Source organism: Falco rusticolus, chromosome 4, assembly GCF_015220075.1.
Source record: "Falco rusticolus isolate bFalRus1 chromosome 4, bFalRus1.pri, whole genome shotgun sequence".
In the NCBI taxonomy this organism is placed as follows: Eukaryota; Metazoa; Chordata; class Aves; order Falconiformes; family Falconidae; genus Falco; species Falco rusticolus.
In genome coordinates this window covers 65,550,613-65,578,242 of record NC_051190.1, presented here as the reverse complement: position 1 = coordinate 65,578,242, position 27,630 = coordinate 65,550,613, and the positions used below count along the sequence as shown (strand labels likewise).

Here is a 27,630-nt window from a genome sequence, read left to right as displayed (position 1 = left end):
GGTCTAGCCAACCTACACATACCACAGACTGTGCAATGCCTGAAGCAGAGCAGGAGAACTGCATTTCCAGTTGCGCATCTCTTTGGACATGACTGTAAATTACTTTTCTTCATGGTGAAAAAACAATGTAGGTAGAAAGGTTTTAGAAACACAGTAAATCACAAGACAAGATAAAGTGTGCACCCTGTGTATGTGGAAGGTGGCAGAGGTATCTGTGTCCATCCACATTTAGACTGGTCATACAAGAAAGACAGACTGAGAGGTTACTTCTGCTGACTTGTGGCATGGGTTACAGAGCACTTCTTGAGCTTTTTGAGAAAAAAACCTACATCTTCCTTTACCACACTACCATAGACATGAAACAGAGCAACACACAGATGCACACATAAGAACCAGCAATCTAGTGAGGTATATGCAGAAGCAAACATACTTAAGCACTGGAAAGCTTTTTGTCTGTGCAGTTCAGGTCATCTAAACAGTATTGAGTACTAGGCACTTTCCTATCAAAATGAGGTAGTCAGGAAGAAGAGATGATGGCTTTAGAAACCTGCTTTTCACCATAAGAAAATCCTGAAATGCACAAACACCAAGCTGTTATATTCTAGTGCAGGGAAAGAAGAAGGATTAATTGCAAATGATGGATAGAGAAGAAGATCAGAACAGAACTTCCATGTGGTACAGATCCATGTAGCTAGGAGAAAGGAAGCGAAATGAGGCTAAATATCAGAAGAAAATCCTTATGCAGTGATACATCAGATAATGAAAATCTCCCAAGGGAAGAAGCAGAATCCCCACTGCTCAACACATGTAAAAGCAGTGTGGACAAAGAACTACAAGATAGGCTACAGGGAATAACTCAATACATAGAAGAGGATGGTTCAGATGACCTAATAATATAACAGGATTTAAAATGACTAGATAATTCTATTATCATTAACCACATTCACAGTAGTACATGCTAAAACATTGTTGCTATGGTAATCAATCCTTATGCGTCGTTGCAGAAAATGATTGAGATACAAGGGATGAAAATGAATGAAACCAGCCTTTCTTATTCTCAAATAATTCAATGTACCAGTCAGCTGGGTAACTGGCTAACATGAAAGTTTACATCTAGCTTCCCATAAGCCTTTTAAAATACATAGTAAAGCACAACTGAGTGTCTGGCATTCTAATATGGGTTGTCCTTAGACTTACACAGGCAGTTCAGATTCAAGGTAGGAGCAAGGATCCAGTTCAGAGGGAATGCTGCTGAAAACGCATGGGTTACTCTCATCATTGCACTTTGAATCCCCTGCTCTTAATATTGCTAGAATTCTCTCAGCCCAAAGTAAGCCAACACTCTGGAAAGACCAATGCGTGCATGCTTCTGCCCGCGTGCTGTTATATGTTACAGTTCCATCCCATGAGAATATGAGACCAACTTGTTTTCCATGTAGAAGGAAAGAACGAAAGATAGCAAAGGCAATCATTTTCTCTGGCACTTTCTAAGTAACCCTATGGACAACAAACTATAATAGTGAAAGCATCCTGCTTATTATTCTTAATTTATACTCCCAACTGAAAACATATACAACTTTTTAAGATTCAAGGCACAGGTACACAAATGATCAGCAGACTCTTGATCATATATGATCAACTCTAAATCAATTCCTGCATGGATGTTATTGTGTTGTATCAAAATACACATCTCTCAGTACACTGGAAAATGTGACCTGGTTTGCTCATTCAACTTTCGCCTTTACTTACAGTAAAAGAATATTTGTCAGAAAATCAGGAAGTTAAACCTGGCAGTAATAAAATCCCCTGAGACAGGGAAAATTGTGCAACTCAAATTTTGACAAACAGAGTTAAAGTCATTCCTGATACTACTCAAATAGTCTGTTTGAACCTCTGCTAGTAAAACTGAAAAATCCCACCAAGTTTTTTAAATTACAAGTGAGAATTTAAATAAGTCACTAACACTGCTCTTCCTCTGAAACAAAAAAAAAAAAATCAGCAAAACACAATGGGAATTGAGTGGGAACAAAAGCTCGAATCACCCTGTGAAAAACCACCACACTCCCACTTTTCTAAAATAGTAAAAATGGTTACAGACTGTATTCAGGAAAACTACATTTATACGTGGACAGAAAAGAAGACGACTAATTCCACTCCTTGGAATGTCACAGCAATGTTCCCTTTCAAAAAATGCCTTCTCAAGTGAACAAAGTATTTATTTTGGTCTTTTGATAGTCTACGGCATCGTTAAGAAAAATAATTCAAAGCAGCCCAAACAGAAAGGGTACTACAGATTACAGGAGCCATGTATTCCAAAAGGAACATGTTTTTACCTGCTAGTGTTGGTATTTTAGTGTAACTTGTACTCATTGTTCAGTGCAACACTATGCAAAATATTACTTTGAAACCAGAAAAAAAAAAAAAAAAAAGGAGAAAAAAAAAAAAGATCAAAAAGGAAGCAGGTCAATATTCTGGTTTGAAAATCAACTATGAGCAAGCAAGGACACCAGAAGGTAAAAATAAACTTTAAAATCCTCAGTTTAAAAAATATTTGAAAGAGGCTAAAAATAAATCAGTTTCTTTTTTAAGAAGTCATTAAATTCAACCTTAAGGAATGTATTATATTTGAAGCGAGAAGTAAAATACATATGTCAAGGAAAAGATCAGAGCAGCAGCGAAGTTTTCAATATTCACAGACACATACAGCAGCAAAATATTTGATAGATGTGCTATGCAGTTGCCCTCATACATTAAAAGTTTATTTACATAATGTAATTATTTGTAAAAAACTTCTCAGGGATAAGCAGAGAAAATTACTCAAGTACTATCAGAACATTCTTGAAATGCTAGAACATGCCTGAATTCACAAGACATTCAACTGATAAAGATACATCCTTTTATTGAAAACAGTCTGTAACACACTGTATGTATATTTTGTTTCTATTGTAATATATTTCATTAGTATTTTTCTTGGAATTTAAACAAAAATGTTCCTGCCTGTGTGAGTTTCAAGTTGTTAGTGCCAAAACTTCAGCCAATGTTTCATGAGAAAATTACTGAATTATATCTGTTTACGATTATAACACAGATTTTTTAAGAAAATTATTCCCTTTTGGGCATTAAAAACTAAATGAGTATGAAAGACTAGAATGTGTTTAATGTGACCAAGATAGCTTTTCCCGCCAAAATGCTTCGATTTAATCCAAACTAATTTTTCAAAACTTAAAGTCTAATGTAAGTTATTTCGCTTCCAAAAATGATATGCATTTACTAGAAGAAACTTGATAAAAAGACATCATTAAAAAATCCAAATTGTGAAGGCCAAGAATTTTACTATACAACTGCCGTAAATAATATTTTTTTTTTTAATTTAAGTTCATGGATGAGTCAAAAAGAGCATGTGTGAGAAAGAGAAAGAAATCCCAGTGCAACTGAGAAATTAAACTGAAAAATTAAATCAAGGAGCCAAAAAACAGACACACAGATGGTAAAAACTGGCAAAAATAACGTAAAAATCATGCTCTTAAGTACCAACAGATGCAGTGACTTTAAAATATTACTCCTTGAGGATACACAAAGACAATAATCCCAGATTGTGATTTCTGGGCCAGTCTACTGCTGCACTAGAGCCACAAAATACACTGCATTGTACAGAGAAAAAGATGATGTGTCAGAGACTGTGATATCTGCACTGCCAGTCTAGTAAGATAGAAGGGAAGAAAATTAAACTATCCAGCACTGTGAAATTAATGTCTTCAGAAAAAAAAAAAAAAAAAAAAGGAAAAAAAAAAAAAGAAAAAAATTAACTGTGTAAATGAGATAAGAGAGGTGACTTGCAGAACCCATTTACAGATTTATAATACTACAGGACTGAGCATGAACTGGTTATTTGACCATTTCTGAAACATTCCTTCTTGAAACAATATTCAAGCTTCTCATTCCAGATGGAAGTGAGACGTGTGCTTACCATATTCCAAGTTGTTAAATTTTGCCACGCTAATAGCTTTGCTGACCTCCAATCTCATTCAGGGTCTCCCTGATTTCTATCACCACAATTACCTAAAAGCTATCCCAGTTCACACTGTTGGTATTAAAACAAGGGAAGAAAAATATTACAAGATTTGAAAATTGAGATGCTGATGTATAGTACCTATATGCTTGAAGTTCAGCCTTTCCTGAAAGATCTTCTTAAAATCAGAGTTTGAAATTAATAATTATTAGCAGTACTTTTAAAACACACTACTTTAACCATCTGGAAAATTAGTTTTAATGAATTAAATTGATATTGCTACACATGATTGAACAAACCCAGCATTTTATGCCATCACCATAATTTCAGGCTAGCTGTAGATATATAACCATCAAGACTACCGCTTTTTGGGGCTAAAAAACAAAGTCAAATTCAACGAAAACAAAATTATATTCCTTACTACGTCTTTCAGTATGCAGAAGTTTACACTGGGCACTTTTTTCTCTAAAACAGTTACTGAATTTATCAGGATAATCATCATTCTCAGGAAGGTGACTGGAACTCCACAACATGAATGTATTAAAAAACACAGTTAGAAGAAAAACAATTGTCATAAAGTTTTACATTTGTCATAAAGTAAGTTTTACAAGTTATACATATATATATACGTGTGTGTGTGTGTGATCAATAACAGTAATTTAAAATACTCCTCCTGAAAGTGGGCAGTTAATGAAGTGTTCCGTATTTCTAGTCTATAAACAAGTATGGACACGTACTTCATTCAACTTTAGTGTATGGATGGATGAGCAGTAAGAATGCTGAGATATAAAAAAGAACAGGAACGTTTGCTGTATGTTTACTGGCAAACAGAAAGATACTGTCACAAATCAAATAAATTTTGTCTTTTGTAGAGGTTCCAAACTCAGATGACCCAGAAAAGTATCATTTCTCACCAGGACACCCACCAGCTTCCACCCAGCATGATCCAGCAGAACTTCAGGAGGTGGTCTTTGCCCTGCTGAAACAGCTCAGGAGGCAGTTTCGAAATGACTCCCACCATCCTGAAACCAAGCCCCAGCTGCACGCTGCAGACACAAGCATGCACCTGAATTCATCCAAGGTTTCGAAGGTTTGGCTTTAGAGTAAGACAAGTCAAAGCGTGCCTGACACCAGCGTGCTCAAGCCCCCAGGGGCCCGGCATGGGAGGGCACCTCTCTTCAACTGTGCCTCCTTTTATAATTACATCACAAAGTGTATCAAACACAAGTAACTCTAAAATGAAGAATGTCATCAGAGAACTGCGTTGCAATGATGTAGGAATATGGGTTCACGTAGATTCAGATATAATAATTTCTTTAGTCTTTTTTTCTACGCATTTCCTAGCCTACAGCCCAGTATTTTCTGCTGTCCCCTTACACACCAGTATGGAGCTGAAGTGCCTCCTACCCACTTTTCAGCTTTTCAGTAAGATTGACATTTGTTAATTTAGGGAAAAAAATGTCACGGTCCTTGAGCCCCATTAATTTCACCCACCTAAAATGCTGTGATATACACTGTCCTACTGAAGTATAGTGTTGTAAAATGCTTCTTTTGCACAAAGACCAATTTTACTGACCTTCAAGTCACCAGCAAAATCCATCAGTTCTGATGAGAGGATAAGTTGAAAGAATCTTCATGAAGAGAAAGTTATTTATAGTGACAAAGTGTAACTACAAGGAAGAAATACTGATAGGCTTGCTTTATGAAATCTGTGCTTTGTTGTAACAATTATTGCCTAGAAAATCAAGATCAATAAATATGGTATGATGGAACACTCAATGTAACTTTCAATAATTTTAAATAGAGATGCTCACAGATACGACCGCTTTCTTTTGGGACATATAATTTAGTCTGCACTTTGGATAAATGGGTTGAAATTATAAGCAATCATGAATCCTTACACATTAGGAAAGTAAAGATTTTTGAAGACAAATGAGTGCATCCAAAAGGAAGAGGAAATTAAGCTTTGATACAAAGTGACTTAACACTGGCCTCCTGCCTAGTATTCTCAAGAAATACTAAGACCAGAAATTTTGCTCATACTGGATGCCTCGCTCCTCAGGTGTTTATTCCACAGTCTGTAAAAAATATTTGCAATATACAGCCTAAAGGATTATTTTTTAATTTTTATTTTGGAAATGGTTGCATATGTATGCTATCCTTACTTTTTAAATTGTGAATACAAACAATATTTTAAATGGCAAATGTGCTACAATAATAATAACCAACGGATTTCCTCCTCAAATTTATAAATAGGGCTGGAAAAAGAAGCACAAAGTGTTTCAATCCAAATGAAGTTAATTGCATGCCACTGGCATGAAAGTGTTACCTATATATGGTATCTGGGCAACAATTTTTATTCTTAAAATATCACATGCAAGAGATCAAAACTTAAAAGTAGCATTCATTTCAAAAATAAAATCTCTACAGCAGTATATTACTGAAGATCTTTAGTTTATTAATATTTGTAGTGCCACTTGCTTCACACGTTTCCAGTTGCTTGCTTCTTCATGGAGACACTAGTTGTGCTGCTGTATTTATTTTAGTTCTGTGTATCCCAAGTATGAAACCTTCCTCAACCACAGTAACTGCATCAGTTACAAATCCGTTTTCTTTCTTTGGCATAGAGACTCAGCAAAAACCTTTATCAGTGTCACAAGGCTGCTGGCAGTTAATTGTTGGGTATTACAAAAATGCTTTTAATTATTTATTAAATCAGAACAAATGAAAATTAATTTGGAAAAAAAAAAAGGAAAAAAAGAAGAGAGGGAGTGGTGTTTCTTCTGTTTTGCATGTAACATGTATAGAAGTAAATAAATTTTTTGTGCCTCCTGACTTCCTAACCAACACATTCCTATTCTCCCTGCTTACCTCCTCCCCAGCCCTGGAAACTATCAGCGTTGACCATTTCATATGCAACTCCAAGTAGTTTCAAGATAAATTTAGAATTGACTTATTTTCAAATCAGTCAGTGAATGACTTGGCAAGGCTGGTCTATTACCTTCTTTTTCTCATCCAGTTATACTGATGAAATAAATTAAAATCTTAAGGTATATCGCATCAACTAGTCAATATTACGTAATTCCATTCACTCAGTTGCTGCACTCACTAAATCTTGCTGTGTCACTTCATAAGAATCATGACATTTCTCAGAGTATCCCATAAATTACAGTAACCACTTAATACAGCCAAAGAGTACTACATCCAATAATGAAATGCTTGTATCAAGCAATAAAATAGAGACTAAATTTAAAACCCAAAATAAAACAAAACCCCAGACAAATTACTTCCACATAACTCAATTATTAACTCAAAGTTACACAGTGCCATTCCCCTTTACAGCAAAGTGCAACCACGTCATTAAAATGACCTGTCCACAAAGGATTTAAAGAATAAGCACCTTTCCTATTTCCATCCATGGAAGATAAATCAACTATCACTTCCACAACTGAAATTACAAACTTGGCCCTTTTATGAAACCTTCTTCCTCATAATTAATAATACACAGAAAGAAAAAAGTATTAAAAAAATCCTGCTATTATTCAATAGATTAGATAAAGATAAGTTTCCCATTCAGATAAAATCTCTTCCCCCTGTCCAAAATAACCTCTCTGCCTTTATTTCTGTTCTGTTTGGAATTAACTGAATTGTATAATCGGCAGTGATTTACCTGAATCTCACCTAAAAGCTGTAGTGAGGAGAGCCCTCAAATCCATCTTCCAGTCCAGATTAAGTCATTCTATTTTATTGTAGGAAGGACTACAACATCCACTACAAATTATTAATATAAATATTTCTTTAAATTAAGTAACATAGCCATTTAGAAGAAAAATTGTACCAGGAAGAAAATCAGACTGTAAAGAAAAAAAAAAAAAAGGGGGCAAAAAAAAAAAAAAAAGGCACTTATTTTTCCATTTCAAGTCAAGGAAATTCTACAATGCAAATTAAGTTAACTGAAAATTAAGTTAATGTGAAGCTTATGTTAAGGCCTGACTGACTTCTAATGTAGAATTATAAAAGCCTGGCAACAAAACCAAGCAAATTATCAATCCTGGGTTTTCTTACAATTTGAAAGGAACAAAGAAAAAAACCATAGTATTTGGGGTAACTTTCCAATTTTGAATGACGTCTTTCTGATAGAACATAAAAAAGGACAATATCTACACTCCAGAAAGTAAAACAGAGAAGGGATGTGGGAAGATGGGGTTTAGAGATGATATCTCTTTCTTTCCAAGGAATTGGTTGCTGTTCTGTAGAAACCTGCATTGTAAACCACAAAGCACATAGACAGGAAGAAGGGAAAGGTAGACCAGAGAAAATGAGAACACAAAAAAAAGGGGGAAAGGGTAAAATATCAATACCATATACTACCAGTACCACCTTCTGAAACAAAAATGCAGAATTTCTTTTTAAGCCTCAAAGATACAAGTAATCACTTAGGTATTTACACTTTGGTTAAAAGGCTAGAATGCAGAACGAGCATAATGTGAATTTTAAATTAAGAATACTTTACCAAGGGCGAGGCAGAATCCTCTATAGACACAATTAACAGAATTGCTTTAATACACTTAAAACTTTTAACCTTTGTGGTCTTCGAAGTGAATAGTGGAACTGCATCTATTTCAGGTTTGTGTGGAAGGGCTGTACTGCCCTGAAAAGTTTTACAGTGCTGCAAACTAATGAAATAAATTATCTTAATTTGGTTAGCTCTATTTTCATTAACTGTATTACCCACCGAGGGAAATGAGGACAAATTTTAATTTTACTAATGTATTTCACTTCCGCATTACTTTAGCTAGCTGTAATTGCGGCTCCTGCTCGGCACTGCTTGCTCTGCCATCACGGGGCCACCGTGCCCCCACGCTGGCACCCACGCTGGCAGCACCGTGAGGAGCCGCGCAGGGCAGCTACGGCACCACTGGCTGTCAGCACCTCAAGCAGGGCTGTGCGGCACTAACTCATACCACGTTCCCACCGGGCCTTTCGAGGACATGGCACGGTAGCAGCAACAAGCACATTACGAAAATAGCACGAGTGTTTCTTGCTATAAACAACTAGCTGGCATACATTAGATATGCCTGGACAAAAAAGTAAACATATGAGAAGATAAATCTCTTTCACAGCATGAAGAAAGAAAACAAGTTCTTAAAAGAGGAAAAGGAAGAAATGAGACACCCTTTCCATAAAACGTTTTTCCAGGCTCAGTATTTTCAGGTGTCCTTATCTGACCTGCTACCATGGAGAGACAAACAGTCAAAGAAGCGAGAGATAATACTGCCCTGCAAAATATTTAGAAAATAGCCAGAAAACTAACAGCAATAATTTATTTAAAGTTTCTTCAAGCATCCTCATGTAATTTAGAAGAGTATTACTTATACCCCTGGTATCATAAATTTATTACCATTAACTACCATAACAACAGCATTATTTAAATAGTTTGGTCTGAAAGGGCAAACAAACAGCAGTGTACGGTTATTAGCAAGTCTGCAAATGACCTTCCATGTATGCCAACGCTCTTCAGAAAGTTTCTGCAAAATGAAGTATGTCTTCTAGAAGACAGTAGCAGAGACAGAGTTGCAGTTATATTACTCTACTCAGTGCTTGCCAGACTGCACGTGGAATACCATGTCCAGTTCTGGTCACCACAATTCCTGAAAGACACAGACAGACTGGAGAGGGTCCAAAGAAGGGCCAAGATGATCTTTAAAGGGTTGGAGAATCTGCCCTTTGAGGAAAGACTGAAGGAATTAGGTCTTTTCTCCCTGGAGAAGAGAAGGCTCAAGGGGACCTCATCAGAGTATACCAGTACTTAAAGGCAGCTACAAAGAGGAGAAAGGCTCACTCTTCACAAGGAGTCACATGAAGACGACAAGGAATAGTAGGTACAAGTTACACCAAGAGAAGTTACATCTTGATATAAGAAGAATTTTTTATTTTTTTATTTTTTTTTTAAACAACGAGAACAATCAATCACTGGAACAACCTCTCCAGGGGATGTGGTACAGTCCCCATCGCTGGATGTTCTCAAGCTGGGATTGGACAGACTGTTAGGTAGTCTCATCTAGGCTCTCTTTCCCACAAAAGGTTGGACCAGATGTTGGTCTCTTCCAATTCGGACTGTTTTATGATTCTTTAAATTTCAGCCCAGTCCACCTGCCTAACTACGTGTATATGCATGTACATCTATAATAGTGAGCGTGTCTGAGTGTGAGGATATACAGCCAAACATGATGCGAGTCTTTTCCTATAATAACTAAAACCCATGAGTATTTTTGTAAAACTGCCTTTTCTAGCTTGCTTTTTTTTTTTTTTTTTAAATTGTGGGGACATATTCTGCCATGGAATTCATATCAACATAGCAGCCTATAACTGAAAGTAGACCGGAGCCCTGAAACTGTCTCACCTATTTAATACACAGTATGAAATAACAGATTATTTTTCAAAGGAGAACAAGATAGATGCCAGCATGAAACATTGTTTATAAAAACATCACCACTACAGCTGTCCCCAAGCAATAAAGCTGTTTATTCCAACCTCCTACCTCACATAAACTGAAATCCTCAGCACTGAAAAACAACTTGAAATGCATTCATGACTCCAAGACAAATAATAATAATGATCTCCTTCCAAAATATACAATTAAGGTCATGTCCAAAAATGCCCATTTTGCATAAAAGTTCAGAGACTTCTAAATTCCATGTTAGTATTTTCTTAAAACTAATACATACTGTAGTGTGAAATTTGATTCTGTCTCTGTACATATTGATGCATTTAGCATAAAGATAAGTCTTTCTGTTTAAGGTTGCTTCTCTGTTTCTGTGGTTATACATAAACATTTAGAGAATATTTAATAAATATATGTATATTCTTATCTAAACTTTATACAGAAGAAATCAGAGATTCTTCTGAATTCAGAAGACATTGAAACTCTTCTACGCAGTAGGAATTAAAGCCCACATAAAAATCAGAAATAGATCAAGTTAGGACGTAAAAATCAAATGGCTTTTAAATATGGAAATTAAGTTTAGATTTAGAAATCTGGATTTGAAGCCAGTTATGTTCAAAGTCAGATTGAAACCTAGAAAAGGCCTGTGATTCTGATTCTCCCTACAGAAAAGCATGGTAAAAATTTGATTTTTACCCTCTCATACCCCTTTTTAAGCATTCCGAAATGTAACACAGAACCAGCTCCAGTATCCAGTAAGTCTCCCAGATCAAAATATGCCTGTGGGAACGGGGCATCAAACCACCATGAGAGCCTCAGCTGCTGGAAGCTGCTCAGCAGGGTCCAGCCTGGAAGTGACCCAGCTGAGCTCATGCATAACTCAACTTAATGCAGATCCAGACACCAGTACTACACACCAGGAGTCTGGATATGTTTATGTAGGTACTGACATTATAAACACCTAAATACACATTTCTCATTTTGGAGCTTACTATGCATAGGATCTTTTCTAATATAAGAATAATAAATGCAACACATGGAGGACACTGAAATAATTCTATAGAATTATCAATTAATTAATCATGGTCACGTACAGATCAGTGATATCCCAACAGCACTATGCTCTTATGAGACGCTGAAGGCTACTATAAATTATGTAATAATTTGAACCTTATTACATATAAAAAATATTCCATAGGTGTGATTGGTCAAAGAAAAAATAATAAAATATATATTTTAAAACATAATAATCAACACTAAGATTACACCTGTGCTTAGTAATAGCTCCAAAGTGTCAAGGTGCTTTTCTGGTGGCCAAACAGAGCATTTGGCTGTTGCAGAGACAAATGCAACTGCCCCTCCTCATGCAAGGGGGTCAAGCCAGCCCTTCATAGCTTACATTTTAACCGAGCATTTCAGTTCCTGAGGTGAAGGAGTGAACACCTTGCCATAAATAAATAAATAAAGAGAGCAGTCAATACCTAATTACCTGTAGAAGCAGTGGCTAGGAGAAAATATTCTTGAGCCAAATCAAGCTCTTCACCTTCTCCACAGTACAAATGCAAGAAGAAACAATTGCTGTAGCACTCAGGGTGTGGATAACCCCATCAGGTAGAAGCCAGTGCGATGACATGGCCAAAACCCCATCTCAAGTAGTAAAACAGCTGAATTTGCAAGTGGATATAGGACTGGGAAGACTTCGAACCCTTGCAGGGGCACCTTCAGGTCTTCTAATCAGCCCACTGACTAGAATAAACCTTAAGTGAATCCTCCTCTACTGTCAGGCTTGTCTCACAAACCCTGGACAGACTCCTGGCTACACTCATGCACCCCTTGCCTGTCCTACGGGACCATCCACAGAAGACCCCCGGCACAGAGGCAGGTCTCTGCATTAGGCCTAGAGCTTCAAACAGATGCATATCTCTAGCTTTGCAACAGAAATCCTTCCTAAGGAATATGAAAAGCTTTAATATCATGTTAGTATTTTATAATTTATATGCTGTCATGGTTCTATGTTCATTAAGGTTGTTATCACAAGAGAAAAATTATAAAGCATGGGTACTCAGAGAAAGAGGAAAGCAATGAGATTCTATCTTGGCATTGTTTTTTTACTGCAGTTTCAACCTCTACATGTAAGGAATTTGAGATAAGAAAAGCCTCCACCCCCTGAGCCAGCCCATCGCTAGGCATGAAGAAGTTGCAGACCTTTCCACTGTAGCTACAGTCATAATAAAACTTAAGCCACAATATACCTGTCCGACAAGAAGAAACGCAAGAGGCACACTAGTGAAAAAAAAAATATTTATATATGTTAACTATGCCACTTTGAAACATTCAGAACTAAACAAAATAAATAAGCTGCATTTCTGCCTTCTATTCCTACATTAAGGCATAAAATAGAAGCAAGGTGTTTGTTGTTAAATGAAAAATGTGACAACATAGGTAAGCTGGAGCAGGAAAACCCACAGGAAATTAGTAGTTTAAATTCGCCAACCTACCTTTGAAGCTCTGATTATTTTTTTTTCAGCTGACAGCACTGAAACACCCTAATTTACTGCATCCAAATGTTTTAAGAGTATATTCAATCATATTAAAAGCAAGCCTTATTTTACTGAAAATACAAGCTGAAGGCAGGTACTCTACAGCTAGAGATACAAGACCATATGCTACTTGCACGTCTGATCTTGTTCAAAAAGGAATCGGATAAACTGTATCAGATTACTATGGACAGATGTCATGAACAAGACTAACTTAGGGAAAGTGTTCCATACAGTGCATTTCTGTTCCAGAAGACAGCAGTAGTAATCAACTTCTCTTCCCATTGCAGAATACATTTGATTTGCTTTAATCTCTGGCTTTTGCCAGACACTAGAAAGCTATTGGGAATTTCGAAATCAAACCTGTTCTTCAGTAATAACCATGAAATTTTACTCCTTCGCCTACCTTGCTTTCATGCATTGACAAATACAGATACATACCAAATACAAAGATAGATAGATAGATAGATAGATAGATAGATAGATGTTTATAGATTTACATATAGCTTTAATTGAACCAATCCTGATGTGTCTGCAAATTTGATCAACCACTTCATAATTAAGCAGGGCTGCTGAGGGATTTCCATCCCCTGCTGCTCTCGCACCCCTTCCCAGCACACAGCACAGCCGGGTGCTCTTCATCCTTCTGCGAAACAGGCCTCGCCAGCAGAGCAAGGAACACACTATTTCACTTCAAGGTGCCTTGATTGCTGCCAGTTCCAATTTTTGACTAAAGAAACTAAAACGACCACCCGAGAGAAGCTTTCTGTGTACTCAAACTTAAGGAATTGGTGAAAAGTTTAACTCTTTCATGCATTTCCTTTTCATGCCTCCCTGGTATGAAACAGCATGAGTCCAGATTTGATCAGGGCCTGAGCAAGTCTTCAGGTGAGCTGAGGGAGAAAAGATTTCTCAAATAAAAGTGACATTACCATATATATGAATAAATTTCAGAGGAAGTAAGATTTTTCAACTAATCCTTAAAGTTTGGTTGCTGTGGGAGAAAAGAAAGTGCTGTGGAGGGCAAGGTGAATAAAAAACCCCAACTTTTTTATGGTATTAATTGAAAAATTGCAAATTTTTTTCCTTGGACTTGACAATCTGTAGGAAAGAATTAATGAAACAATTGAGTGACAGAGTGAAAAATACAATCCTTAACTTTCTAACTGTATTCTGAAACTGTATGGATTTTAGACTTTATGGTGGTGAAATGATTCTTTGGTACAAAGTTTCATGTAAATTACTTTGTGGGCCCGAGAAATACCAGACTTTCCAACAAATACATGGATCATTTGCCCTGCGGACAACCAGAGGGCTCTGGAACCGGGAGCAATTGTTAGGTAGATACAGCTAACCAGCATATACAACCAGAATACCTTCAAGGACTCAGAAAGCAGAATTAATCTTTTCCATTTCTTTGATGTATCACTCTAATTTAGCAGAGCCCTAGTAAAGCACAATAGATTGGAGCAAAAGCAATTACTCCAGGAATTTCAACAGGCTTCATGCATTCCTCTATTTTTAGGCACTAAAACCTAGACAAGTTTACAGAACTATTTCTCTAACAACTACTCAAACATATCTAATTCTGTCCCTTTATTAGACTCTGCAAGAGCAGCTTATACTGATTTCATAGAAACAAGGTCTCTTGCATTTCATCTGCAGATTGGGCTGTGATGCTGCGGAATTAGTTTGCTCCATAGCTCTGTTTATAGGAAATGAGGCATTGTCCACACAAAAATAATTGCACTTCAGCACATCACACCTTTCACTCCTCAAAGCACAATTCCAGTGAATCTTCACATATGTTAGAAGCTGACAAAGATCATCCTGCAAATTTTTTTCACCTTATATTCAAAAGTAAGATATGAGGCAAACAGAGAAGTAACTCAATCCAGGCCAGAAGACCCTTCATCCGACAACAAGCCTCTGGAGTCTGCAAGACGAATCCAGTGTTTACTACTGTCTTTTCTAAAGAGCCATAAAGGCAGGTTAGACCAGGACTATTATGACTGCAGTATCTGCAATGGTTTCTGCCCTATAGGTTTCTGGCACTGTCACTGCCTTACCCTTGGTGCCAGACCTGCTGTCTGCTACTTTTTATGCACGTACTGGTGGGGTGCACAAACCACTGCCCCTCCACAGCTCTGTCAAGCACACATGAACAGGACTAGAAGTTGCTAAATTAATTGATTATGCCAGATGGCAACCTCATCACTCGAATTTCCTCTTCACAGAAGTGAAAGGCTTAGCCAGTGGGAAACAAAAGTCCACAACAGATACTGAAAAAGATATTAGTATTGAAAACCCCAAAAAAGAGTGGAAAAGTATCTCTTATCTGGAGCTACTCCATCCCCTGCCAGGCTCTTCCCTTCCATCTCCCTGCAGAACTGCACTGCATCCCACTCTCACTACAGGCTTTCTTCCCCTGGCATACCCTGTTAAGCATGTTTCAGTCTAATTAATTATCCTGCTGATATGAAATCGCAAAAGGATCCTGGTCTTCCAGGTACATGCAGATTCATTAACACATTTAAAGAACAAACACTCTCTCTCAGCAAACACCACCACAAACAAACAAAAACAAAAACCAGAAAATTTGCTCAGAAGAAACATTATTTCCAATTTCAGACCTCCAACAGTTAACTCGGGTAACAAATATGCTTCCAGACTACCCTAGTGCCCAATTATTTACTTAACTGGTGAATAAATTGAAATAATGAAGTTGTTCAGAGACCAAAATCAGCACAAAAGTTAATATAAACATCATATATTAAAATACTTATGTACCCAACATTTTATAAGATGATCACTATTAAGATTTCTAATCCAACTTCTTTTGCTGAGACAACAGTTTTGTTAACTGCCATGGTGAGAATCTAATGATGCATGGAAATATGCCTTGAAAACATCAAACAAGCAGAACCATCACAGAAGCTTTCAAATCTGGGCACCAACTTTCCATTTCAACACAGGCAGATACAGAGACAGCAGCTAAACTCATCTGCACTACCTCTCCATTTTTTGAGAGGAATACAGTAACAGGACTACCAATATCAATATATGTGCAGAGGAAAATATACCAGGACCAAAGACAAGAGGTTTTCTCTTAAAACATATAATTTTAAATGAACCTGCAGCTAATTACAAGATATAAAAATAGCTAATAGTTTGTATTTGGGGTTTTTTAGGTTTTTACACTCTGTGATATTACATAAGCTCCTTTTTAACTAAGAATGGGATTGAATAAAGTTTGAAACGTCCTTGGATTTGGCAATGCTGGACTTCAAATATCAGTATGGGATTTGTGGTGAAGGACACCAGTTCCAGGACACCAGCCCAGTGCTGGACACTGAACTTTCCCCTCCATTCACGAAGCACAGGGTAAGAAGCTCAGGCTGTGTCAAGCGGCAAATTTCATTTTGAAGCTCCTCTGTATAAAGCAAATTCTGGTTTTATGTTCTATTGCTGTAAATTACAAAATGTGTACATTTATGTTCAATGAAAAACTCAATGTTTTCACGTCACTTTGTATAAAGAAGAAAAATGAAGTAATAATCCTACACATGCACTATCCTATACATGGGCTTCCTATCGTGTTACCAGTCTCCACAGTAAAGATGCATTTTTCATTACACATTTGAAGACATTTCCTGGAAAATTTCAGACACATGCAAATACATAAAGTGAATGCTAGGTAATTTTAATCTCAGACCTTTAAATCTCTTTGACTACCACCTTATTAATAGAAAAAAAACAAGTTGGAATTAGTCAGTGTCTCAAAAAAGCCCAAGATCAAAAGCAATATAAATGTACTCTAAATAAGTATGACAATATTGTCTTCAAATTTATAATTTAATATATTTTACAATGTTAAAAATAACAAGCATTTAAAAGTTCAATGCCAAAACTGACCCACATTTGGCTACTCTGTAGTAAAACTATTGGCTTTCAACAGCAAAATATTTATCAAATGTTTATTATTTTGGTATTATTATACCTCTATATATAATCTATATGATATCTATTTAGAATAACCCTGTTGGTATCGGTGGTTAAGAACAGCAGCATTCCACATACTATATAAATGTGTTAACGACTCAAAAATGAAATAATCTGCAGGTGTCCATTTCAGTCTTGATGCAGTCTTTTTGGAAGCAGAACGAATGCCTTGCAAATTTAGCCAGCACACTGTCGGTGCTTGTATCACATTTAAAGCCTGTATCACATAAGAATATACTTCTTTGTAATAGCTTGGAGTACCATAAAGATTAGATTGATAAAGTAATATATATATACACACACATATATATTACCTGTTCTTGCCTCTCCAGCCACTTGTCCACCATGGGATGACTGGCACTTAACGATGAACGAGCATTGTCTCTCTGAAACTGGTTAGACCAGCTATTAGTATCTCGTGGTAGGCTTCTGTAGTTTTCATCTTTCTAGTTTAAAAGAAACAAAAAAGTGTCTTATAAAAAAAAAAAAAAAAAAAAACCAGTCCTTGCACGTTAACAATGCAGCTGGTTATTAAACAAATACAAAAGGAAGATTGACAAAGGAGAACACAGGTCTGGCTAGACCCAAGGACAACACAATTGCCCATCCATTCAATTGCAAGAGCTCCCCTTCCTTAAGGCCAGTGAAGCCCAGTTAAAGCCTTTGGTGGATTTGTAGCTTCTGCACCCACTTGTGCTTCACTACCCTCTCTTTTCCAACTTCAAACCTCAAGTGCACAGACTTCCCAACTACATACTCAGCAAGGCTTCTCTGGAAGAACTCTCATGGTTCTTGCTTTCATTCTCACCAAAAGCAAATATACCATACATCAGTCCAACCAGTGACAGCTAAGGCCACTATGTAACTTTTCGAAGTCTCTCTGTATGTAATCAATTTTACTATCAAAGGTGTCTCACTGCTCCAGGTAGTGTACTGTAGACCAGAATAGCATGCTATAGAGTTCAAAACTTGATTTACTATTCTCCATATTAATGCTTTGCTTGGTTTGCCTGAAGGTATATGAATACAGTCACATTTGTAAAATGGCAGCAGGTGGAGATTGTGCTGACGGAGATACATTTCTCCTATTGAGATGGATAAAAAAAAGATTTCTTTTTCCTCCTAATTGATGAGTTTGCCTGCACATCCTTCCCACAAGCTGTACAAATTCTTCAGCTTCTAAAGATTATTAGACCTTACCCATCCTGATCACTAAAAGCCAATAAAAACACAGAGGCAGAGCCTTGATGATGAGTTACCCTTAGCTCAAAGTCAATGAGTTACTCATAGGTTAGTTCCCTCTACCTGAAATAATACATGGAATTGAAATTTTACTTAGCTTTTCAAAATGGAATTATAAATGTGCTATAAGTATCTCTCTTCAGAAGCAGAGTATTTTTTCAAGTCAATGTTTGTCTATCTTCATACCAAACCAGATAATTTAGAGAATCTATTTTAAAAGCAGGAATGTAGTCCTACATATTTTGCAATACTACCACTTTTAGGAATCTTGAAAATCTCTGAAAAAATAAACAAACACCAGTGCATGTTTGCAACTAAACCCTATTTTCTTATTTATAGCACACAGCTGATTTTTGACCCTTTCTTAAATCAATACTTCATTCCATCAGCATAAGTATTTCCTTTTTCTGTTTATGGTATTCATATTTCTTTGGCCTGGCACAGTATTAGTCCAACATTCTAAAATACGGACTGTAGCATCAATTGCCTTACAATTGTCCTTCACAACTTTATTTCTTGTAAATGTATGACAGGCTTTGCTAGGAAATTCAGGTCTTAGTATAACTGTGATATGCAGCAGTTTTCAAAAGCTTCCTGTGTGAGAGCGGTCTTTTCCCAGACATATCACACTTAAGCTTTCTTAATGGATGACAACTTCTTTTCTTGAAAGAGACTTTGTAGTATGAAATAAGTCTTCCATTTCAAGACATTAAAGCTTGAATTCTAGCAGCATAAGATAACCTTGTAAAAATATGTCTGCACAAGTAACCAGCCTAACAAATCACCACCATAAATTAGTTTACCCTGCCATAAATGAGTAAGAACTTTGTGTCATTCAGCAACTAAAAATAAAAAATAAAAAAAATCAATTTTCCAGTGTGGTTAACCACAAAACAAGCTAGAAACTTGCTCAGTCTCTTGCTTAGAAAGGAACAGTGGCAGTCAGTCACTGCTTTGTAAAACTGTCCATTAGTAGAGCCACAGAAGGCAGGGAATGGTGTGTACAAATTGATTTGTTCCTGTTGCTTCTCTTATTCAGTTCTACTTTTCTGGTGACAAAGGTGGCAAAGCTGCTATGAGCCAAAACAACAATTTCTCTTGCTTAATGTGGTGGGAAGTTATAACAAAATCAAAATTTGACAAAGAAATTACAAAAGATCATTTTATGCACAAAAAAAACCCATATACAGCTGGTATAAAAGTTAGTCACCTAACAATAACTCGCCATCTAGCAGACCATCACCTACTCTGAATGAATAGGAATTTCTTCCTATGTAACGAGATGTTGTCTGTATTTCTGTACTTTACAGATAATTCCATTTTTTATTAACTCATGTTTACAATGTTCAATACAAACTTTCTAAAAAAAAACCATTTTTATCTATGCTGCACAAAATTCACTCTCCACACAGCATTCTGTGCACACAAGTGTTTTGCAAGAGCAAGAGAGAAGGAAAAAAGTTCATCAAGGATATGTTCGTCAATCTTTCAAACATTGTCTCTGATCTGATACACATAGGACAGCCTTATTGCTTGGACTTTACATTGGAACTTGATGCTGTAAAGTCTTAAATGCCACTACACACAAATATATTGTGAAACAATCTAAGCTGAAAGAGTTGAATTAGGCCTCTTTTTGGTGCATCTATACTGTCAAGAAATCTGAAAGGAGTTTACTCCTAATACTATTTGTGCTGACCAGAAGAGTATATTCATCCAATCTACTGAAGTATTTCTGATGTAGCCCACTTCTGTAGAAGCCTGCCTTTCTCCTGCTAAGACCTATACCAGTTCATTTTATACAGAAGGCATCAAAGTCACTCAGTAATTTTTCTGACAGCAGAAGTAAAAGCTGGAATGGTAGAGAGATGTGGCTCCTGTAATTTCTTGTGTTTCTCAGTGCTGCTCAGGGGCTCAAAATTGTGCTATTATCAGAGTAAAATAAAATACCTCACCAGTGCTGAAATCACACAGAGTCATGTTGCTGTTAGCCAGTGAAATATTAGAAAAACAACTGGCCATAGCCAAGTCCTTCACTCCTTTGTCATTGCTTTTTGGCAAACAGCTATCCCTGTACTCCATGGGTGGCAACTAAGCTAGACCAGAGGCAGGCATCAGTGCTTCCAACAGTGCCGCACACGGTCCTTCTCACAGACAGCTACACAGCAAAACCCTAAGGTGCTGCTGATTACCTGGAACCCCATCTATGCAGGGATCTGCATTGCTGCTGCTGCCAGGTCTAATTCAAAGACAGCAGTGGTGATAAACTGTAGAGGGGGATGTGAAAAACACAACACTGCAGCTTTGACATTGGGATTTACTGAACCAGCTGCAATGTTCTTTGCTAGTTTATTTATTTATTTCTATATATATATGTGGCTGTTTTTTTTAAAAAAAATATGCAAATGTTAACCCAGAAAGCTTAACTTCTATTCAGCATGATCTAGCATTAGCACACATGCTCCCAATAACCAACTGGCAAAGGTGCATGTTGCTTTTAACTTCAGTATCATAAAGAAAAAGATTTCATGGTACACAAACCATCAGGGTCATGCAGGGAATTCTCTTTTCTTCTGGAGCTGCAGCTGTAAGCCCTCCTGGGACTGGGGCTGACATGCATCATCAGTTACAATTAAATGCTCTAATTTTTTTTTTTGAAAAAAAGTTTCTTTCCCAAACCTGTTTGGGGACCACAGGCTGCATCAGTTTTATCATACTTGAAATGGAAATTGATCAATATAACACTAAAACTGTCAAGTCACAATATACCACTACACTTCACAGCCGTATTTTGCAGTATTTCTAATGAGGACACACAATTTAACACCTTAAGATTTAGCATAGAATGGTGTCCCTGTGGGGCTTTGCTGGAGGGCTGGGTGAAAGGGGACAAGAAAAATGAAGCAGTTTTATTAGACTTTTAATTTCAGATGATTTGCAATATATAACAAGCTCCTCATCAAAGACTCTGCAGCTTGTAGATGAAATTATGCATTAGCATGATCTGTGTACTTCAGTTACTAGCTATCAGTGCATAAACTCACTCATGATTTTAACCCAGTTGTACCCCTACAGACTCCCAGCATCACTAACCCAACCAGAACATCCTCCACACGGTATGGTGACAGTCCCATGTCTTATTTCATATGCCACTAGGCCACTTCCTGAATAGCGAAGAAGTTGCATTTTTCCCTTTGTTTTGACCACTTGTATGCCTAATATAAACTATTGCAAATTTTGGTGTGAGTTTGGGTTGTTTGGTTTTTTTTTTAATACTGGATAGCAATACAAGAGGAGAGAGAAAAAAAATAAAACTCAAAGATCTCTTCGTCATAATTCTCTGGAAGGAAACCCAAAAATGTAAACCAAGTTTTCACTTTAATTATTTCTACAGCAAATTGCTCACCTCTCATTTTGGATATTCACTAAGGGACACCATTTTGGGTACTGATATTATTTTTTTTTGCTATCCATTCTTTTTTCTTGTACACTGTGCACTTTGGGAATGGCTTCTTGCTTGCTTGGGTTTGATTCCTTGTGATGGCCTCAGATTGAGATATGTTCATGAGAGACGAGACTTCATTTAATCTTTTGCATTTATAATTTTGTTTGACAGACTCTGGGCAAATTCATGCCTACAAGTGTATTTATTGTTGTTTAATCACTAAATAGCCTGCTCTTCTTTCTTTTTATGCTCCACTATGTCCATGCTAGACCCTGAACAGTTTCATATCACTCTCTGAGAGGATGCTAAAAGCTGTAATTAACAAAAGTTTCATATAGTTTATGTAAATAACTGTCTGATGCAAACATCTGTTTATAAATATAGTAGCATACACATATATCCATTTTCCATGCTGTCTGAAGGTCCTGGAGCTTTTTGTTTGTTTTGGTTTTGTTGGGTTGGGGTTTTTTGTTTGTTTAACTGGACTTTAGAAAAATAAATGAGAGCTAAGACTAACTGACCCCCATTTCTAAAGAAAAGAAAAAAAAAAAAGTCTGCACAAATACTGTCTATTTTACAGAGAAAATACATTACATATGGGAAATTAATTATGTCAAAAGATGTACTGAATGAACAGAAATTCCCTTCAAAAAAAACCCTAAGTCTTACACAAGGTCAGATTTGGAACTGTTCTGTCTATCCATCAACAACTTTTTAACAACAAATTGTACCAAATTTCAACAATTTACCTTGAAACTAATTGTACCAGTCACTCTATAAATATCTCTATATTTTGAAAAACAGACACTACTGTTTAGGTGAGCTTCCTTTTCCTCTGGCTAGATTCAGGTTACTTCATCATTCTACAGTTTAGTTTCAAAGCTTGCTATTTTTTGCCCCCCCCCCCCCCCTTTTTTTTTTTTTTTTGTATTGAAGAACATGACCTCAGAAGGTACAATAATCCAGCTATAGCCCAGCCATCTAACACATGTAAGAGGGAACCAGTTCCAGTCACCCAGTATCAGGATCCTTTTGATCTTAGGCCATTCTCCAAGGAGAATAATTCATTAGATGCCAACAAGGAAAAAGGCAATTGAAAAGCCAGTGTTCTGCTGAAGTTCTATCACTTTCTGCTCAGAAATTTCCAGTTGTCTAATTCCAATTCATATATTCCATGTTATCCCCTGATTGACAAGCAAGGCCTGACCTTAACAAAAAGCAATAACTAGGGGCCATGATGAATGGACAGTTTTTCTGTGCATGCAGTGTTATATGTAAATATCTAGTGTCAAAGAATATGGGCTAAATTAAGAATAAACTAAAAAACATGAGACTGCCTATCCAAAACATTCTGTTCATCTCTCTTGTTTACAACAGAAAAATCAAAAATGTCATGAACTCTGCATGTATACATGCAAAGCCAGAAACTACCAGGCAGTGTATATTGTTATTTCTCAGACTGAGAAATAACTGAGAAAGACTGAGGGACAGGAAAGAAGCTGCTTCTTCCATTCACTTTTTACTTATTCATCTCACTATAAAACCTCACAAGAGAGAATGTAAAACAATCCCAAATAACATATGGCAGTTGATATTCTGTAATTATAATTCAGAAGCTGGATTTTAGTTCTGTAAGCTTCTTAACTAAAAAGGCACGGTTTTCCATAGTTTCATTTTAAAGAAAAGTAAATGAACCAGTTAACTTAAAATGCCATGAAGCTATAGTTCTGATTCCTCTATACATTATACTTCAAAACCATTCTCCCCTTCTACTATTTTTCACTGAAGTGAAATCTCATAGAATCATAGAATGGTTTGGGTTGGAAGGGATCTTGTGGTGTCACTTCAAAGGCCACTAAAGAGTTCTAGGTATACCCAGCTATATATGAATCTATACAGCTATCTATTTAAATGCAGCAATATAATTACGCACAATCATGCCATTTTCACCAGGATACTTGCTTTTGTACCCAAATCTAACAATGTTTTATGTCAATTTGAATTTAGATGAAATAGCATTTTTAAAGTTGTTCATTTATTTTAAACGTCTACATCCTTTCAGTTGATTCCTTGGAAGAGCCAAGAAATTAAATTGCAGGAGGGGAAAAAAGCCAATAATGAATTAATTTCAAAAGTACACTCCGAAGACAGGACTCAAAAAATGGAATGTTAATATTAAATATATTCAGGTAGCTAAGGGCAACAAACACTGGGGTACGGGGAACTTCCCAAGGGTGTTACATCCAGATCTCGAAATGAAGAATAACTTATGAGCCACCAGCAGTGTCCTGTTAAGTGTCGGGTCGCTGCCTTCCGGTGGACGTATCTCTAAAATGGTACAACTGGCTGTTTGTACATTTAGAGACTTGCATCTGCAGTCCTGAAACGATGAAAGGAGCCCAGGGGATGACTTAACCGTTCTGTCTTCTCAAACTAAAAATATTTCACCACCACCACCCCTTTCTTCATTACATGGACAAGCACAGAGAAGAGCAGCGATTTAAGGTCAGAAGCAGGAGGGCAATGCCCCAAACCCGTGGCAAGCAAAGTGGCTGTGCCTTGGCTTTAGCTTTTGGTTTTAGCTTTTGTCCAGATTTCTTTTACTTTGTGTGCTCAGTAAGCAACGGTCTTAAGCTGGACATCTATATGTAGGGGCTGAAGAACTCGTTTATAAAGAGACAATAAAACTGGGCGGTAGCACAGAATGATCGTCCCTTTTCTATCAGGCCGTGAAACAAAACCAGGCTAAGTGACATCTACTTCAGCCCCAAATTCAGTCATACCAGAAATAAGCCCAGAGGGTGACTAGGCATTCCTGGTTTGAAATCCTGTATTTACTGGTTCCGAATTGCCCCACTGTCATGGTTTAACCCCGGCCGGCAACTAAGCCCACACAGCCACCCACTCGCTTCTGCCCGGTGGAATGGGGGAAGAGAGTCAGAAAAGTGAGAAAACTCGTGGGTTGAGATAAAGACAGTTTAACAGGTAAAATAAAAGCCACACATGCAAGCAAAGTAAAACAAGGAATTCACTCGCCACCTCCCATCAGCAGGCAGGTAGGGTGCGGCGAGGGGCAGAAAAGCCCCTGGGGCTGCGCAAGCCCTGCTTGGCAGGAACATAAGCAGCCCCGTGTTATCAGCGCTGTTCTCAGCACAGTTCCAAAGCACAGCCCCGTAACCAGCTACTTTGAAGAAAATTATCCCAGCCAAAACCAGCACACCCACTAATTAAAGCTTACTATGCCCTCTCCAGCCACACTACTCCTTTGTACAGGTTGGTTCCACATACTGGTCTGAAATTTATTCTGAGACTGCTTTGCCTGCTTGTCTTTCCTTGTCTTCCTGTGTGATTGGTATTTATTCCAAGATGACATAGGTGTGTTTAAAAATACAACAAATACAGCAAAAAAGGCTGAAATAAATACTGTTTAAACCATGCAGGCTTATGTCAGAACACTGTAGGGAAGCACAGCCTGCAAGCTGGATTGTACTTTAAACTTTTTTTATTTGCCAGCTACACATTCAGCCAAAATCTAGACCTGCTTTGTACCAATAAACAACCTTGATAATATGAAAACAAGATGGACAAATATATGATTCTGCAGAAACTCCTGAACCATAGGTGTATGCTGTAAATGCACAGTTGTGGGTTGCAACTAAATAGATGAAAGCAGGTCAAAACCTGGATACAACTGAAAAAATGTATGTGTGTTTCTAAACTTAAAAAAAAAAATAAATCACTAAACCTGAGAATTCAACTTTTTTTTAACTTACTTAATCTTTTATCAACTTACTCTTTCAGGCTCAGAGTTTTTCACTCCCAAACCCAGAGTAAGCTATAAGAACACCAAAAAATAATTAAAAGAACTAAAGATGAACATTGAAACATGGGAATCTGCTAAGTACACATTCACTTAGATGAATGGCAGAGGAAAAGTCAGCTGTTTGTTACAACTTCAGTTATCCTACACCACATACTTGAAAGCTTTCAGTCTTCAGTATAGCTTTCATTGCCTCTCAGAGAGGTGCTCTACACATTTACTGAAATGAAAAGACAAACAACCTGTGCAGTTCCACCACTCTTTCATCACCAGTAAGAAAGAGACTCGCTTATCCAGACCCTCCTTGGCACTCCCAGCTTGTGAAGCAGCACTGTGTTCCCTCACCTATGGACCAGACATAGCTCACCCAGACATTGCTCACCAATTACACAGAAAGAGAGATGGGATAGCTCAGTACTAGGAGAAAAATACACATTCTTCCTACACTACTGATGAAGAACAGAGATGGAAAGTGATCAACAGACTTGCTCAGTCTCAGAGCAGAAGTGGGAAAAACCTCACCAGCTCTCAGATCTCTCTATCTTGCAACTAATAATCCATGAGGTAAAACAATTAAAAAAATGGAGAAAAATCTCACTTTCACTTCGGATTTGTTGGTTTTGTTGTTGGCTTTTTCCCTGCTTCTTAACACATCTGGTCATGACTGACTGTTGGATGCAAACAGTTGAATCCTGTCTGTGTACACAGTTCTCGGCAAACAGAAAAGCACAGCATCAAGTGATGCACATTGGCTGTTACCTCTCTGTGCACTAGGCAAGGATTTTTTACTTTGTCTCTCTCATTCCCAATGTGATGATGATAAGAAATACTGTATTTGTTCTCACGTTTTGACAGTCAGGAATTTTAAGATCTTTCATAGAGATTTCATATTTTATTGCACTAAAATATCACTAGCTGCTTTGCTAAAGGAAGTCTGATTTTTCTTCATGGTATCCAGTGAAAGTACAAGAGGCAACGGGCATATAAAGAAAACAAGTTATTAACTCAAAACATAAGAAACAGCTTTCTTACTGTAAGGGTGATCAAACACTGTAAGAGGTCGCCCAGAGAGGTGGCGCAGCCTCCATCCTTGCAGATGTATATACTCAATACCTGACTGGACACAGAACTAAGTAACCTGCTCTAGTTGACACTGCTTTGACCAGAAAGGTTAGACTAGGTATCTCCAGAGGTACTTTCCAACCTCAGCTGTTCTGTGCAAGTCATGAATATTACAAACTACCCAGGACAAAAATCACACATACAGTGTTTATTTTATATTGCACTCTGTTTGGGTATGATTCCACTAAACTATTTCATCATCGCATGACAAGTTGTCAGCAACACGCTACCACCACAAAGAAAGAAAACTCATGTATGTGACTTTTGTGCTTTGAATTTCCATTACTCTTTCTCCTATAACATTTTCTGCATTAAAACACTATTTCATCATCTGTGAATAACTCTCATTCTCTCTTCCTCTCAGTCTATGTGAAATCACATCTGAAATGACAAAAATTGTGACTGTCTCACTGAAAAGACAAAACCCCTGCTTAGATAAACACGGATGAAGAAATATTCATGGCTACTGAATCCTTCAGAACTTCTGTTTAACACACTGCATTTTTATTTTGAAAGCAGAAAGCTCCGTTCATTACGTGGGGGTTTAAAACCTATCATGACAGAGCTGTCAGGTTCTTTGCATTTACCCTGTACTTCTCCTTAGCTGATTCCACTGTATTACAGCCCTTTACCAACACTGTCCATCTGATACATGCCACCTCCCTTATGCAGGCGTACAAACCAGAGACTCAGGTTCCCAAGAAGCATCAGCAACATTCCGGTCTCTTTTTCCCAGAATGATGCCCAGTCTTTTAGTCCACAGTCTTTCCTAGTCAAAATAATTGATTTACAATCTGAAATCCAGACTCCCTGACTATAAAATGACACTAACACACAAGAGTTCTAATACAGGGCTCTTCAATTCTCTGAATTATAGTTAAAATCTATTGAAATACGATGTCTTTGGTGACAGTGATAAAGCAAACTTCACTAAGCTGTGTTTAAAAAGACTCAAAGCTAAATGAAACTAATTTTCACTTTAGAACTGATTTTGACACTGACATACCA

At 37.2% G+C, this 27,630-nt stretch overlaps 1 protein-coding gene across 19 annotated transcripts in view; it reads right to left on the bottom strand.

Moving 5' to 3' along the window:
• PARD3 (par-3 family cell polarity regulator) overlaps nucleotides 1-27,630 on the bottom strand; it is a 457,718-nt gene that overhangs the window by 241,051 nt on the left and 189,037 nt on the right. For 14 of the 19 annotated variants that reach the window (XM_037383395.1, XM_037383393.1, XM_037383391.1 and 11 more), the window contains exon 5: nucleotides 17,308-17,439. The exons of the other annotated variants lie outside the window; for them this stretch is intronic. In XM_037383395.1, the coding sequence (XP_037239292.1) occupies nucleotides 17,308-17,439 (132 nt within the window). The remainder of the gene's footprint in view (nucleotides 1-17,307; nucleotides 17,440-27,630) is intronic. 19 annotated transcript variants of the gene reach the window in all.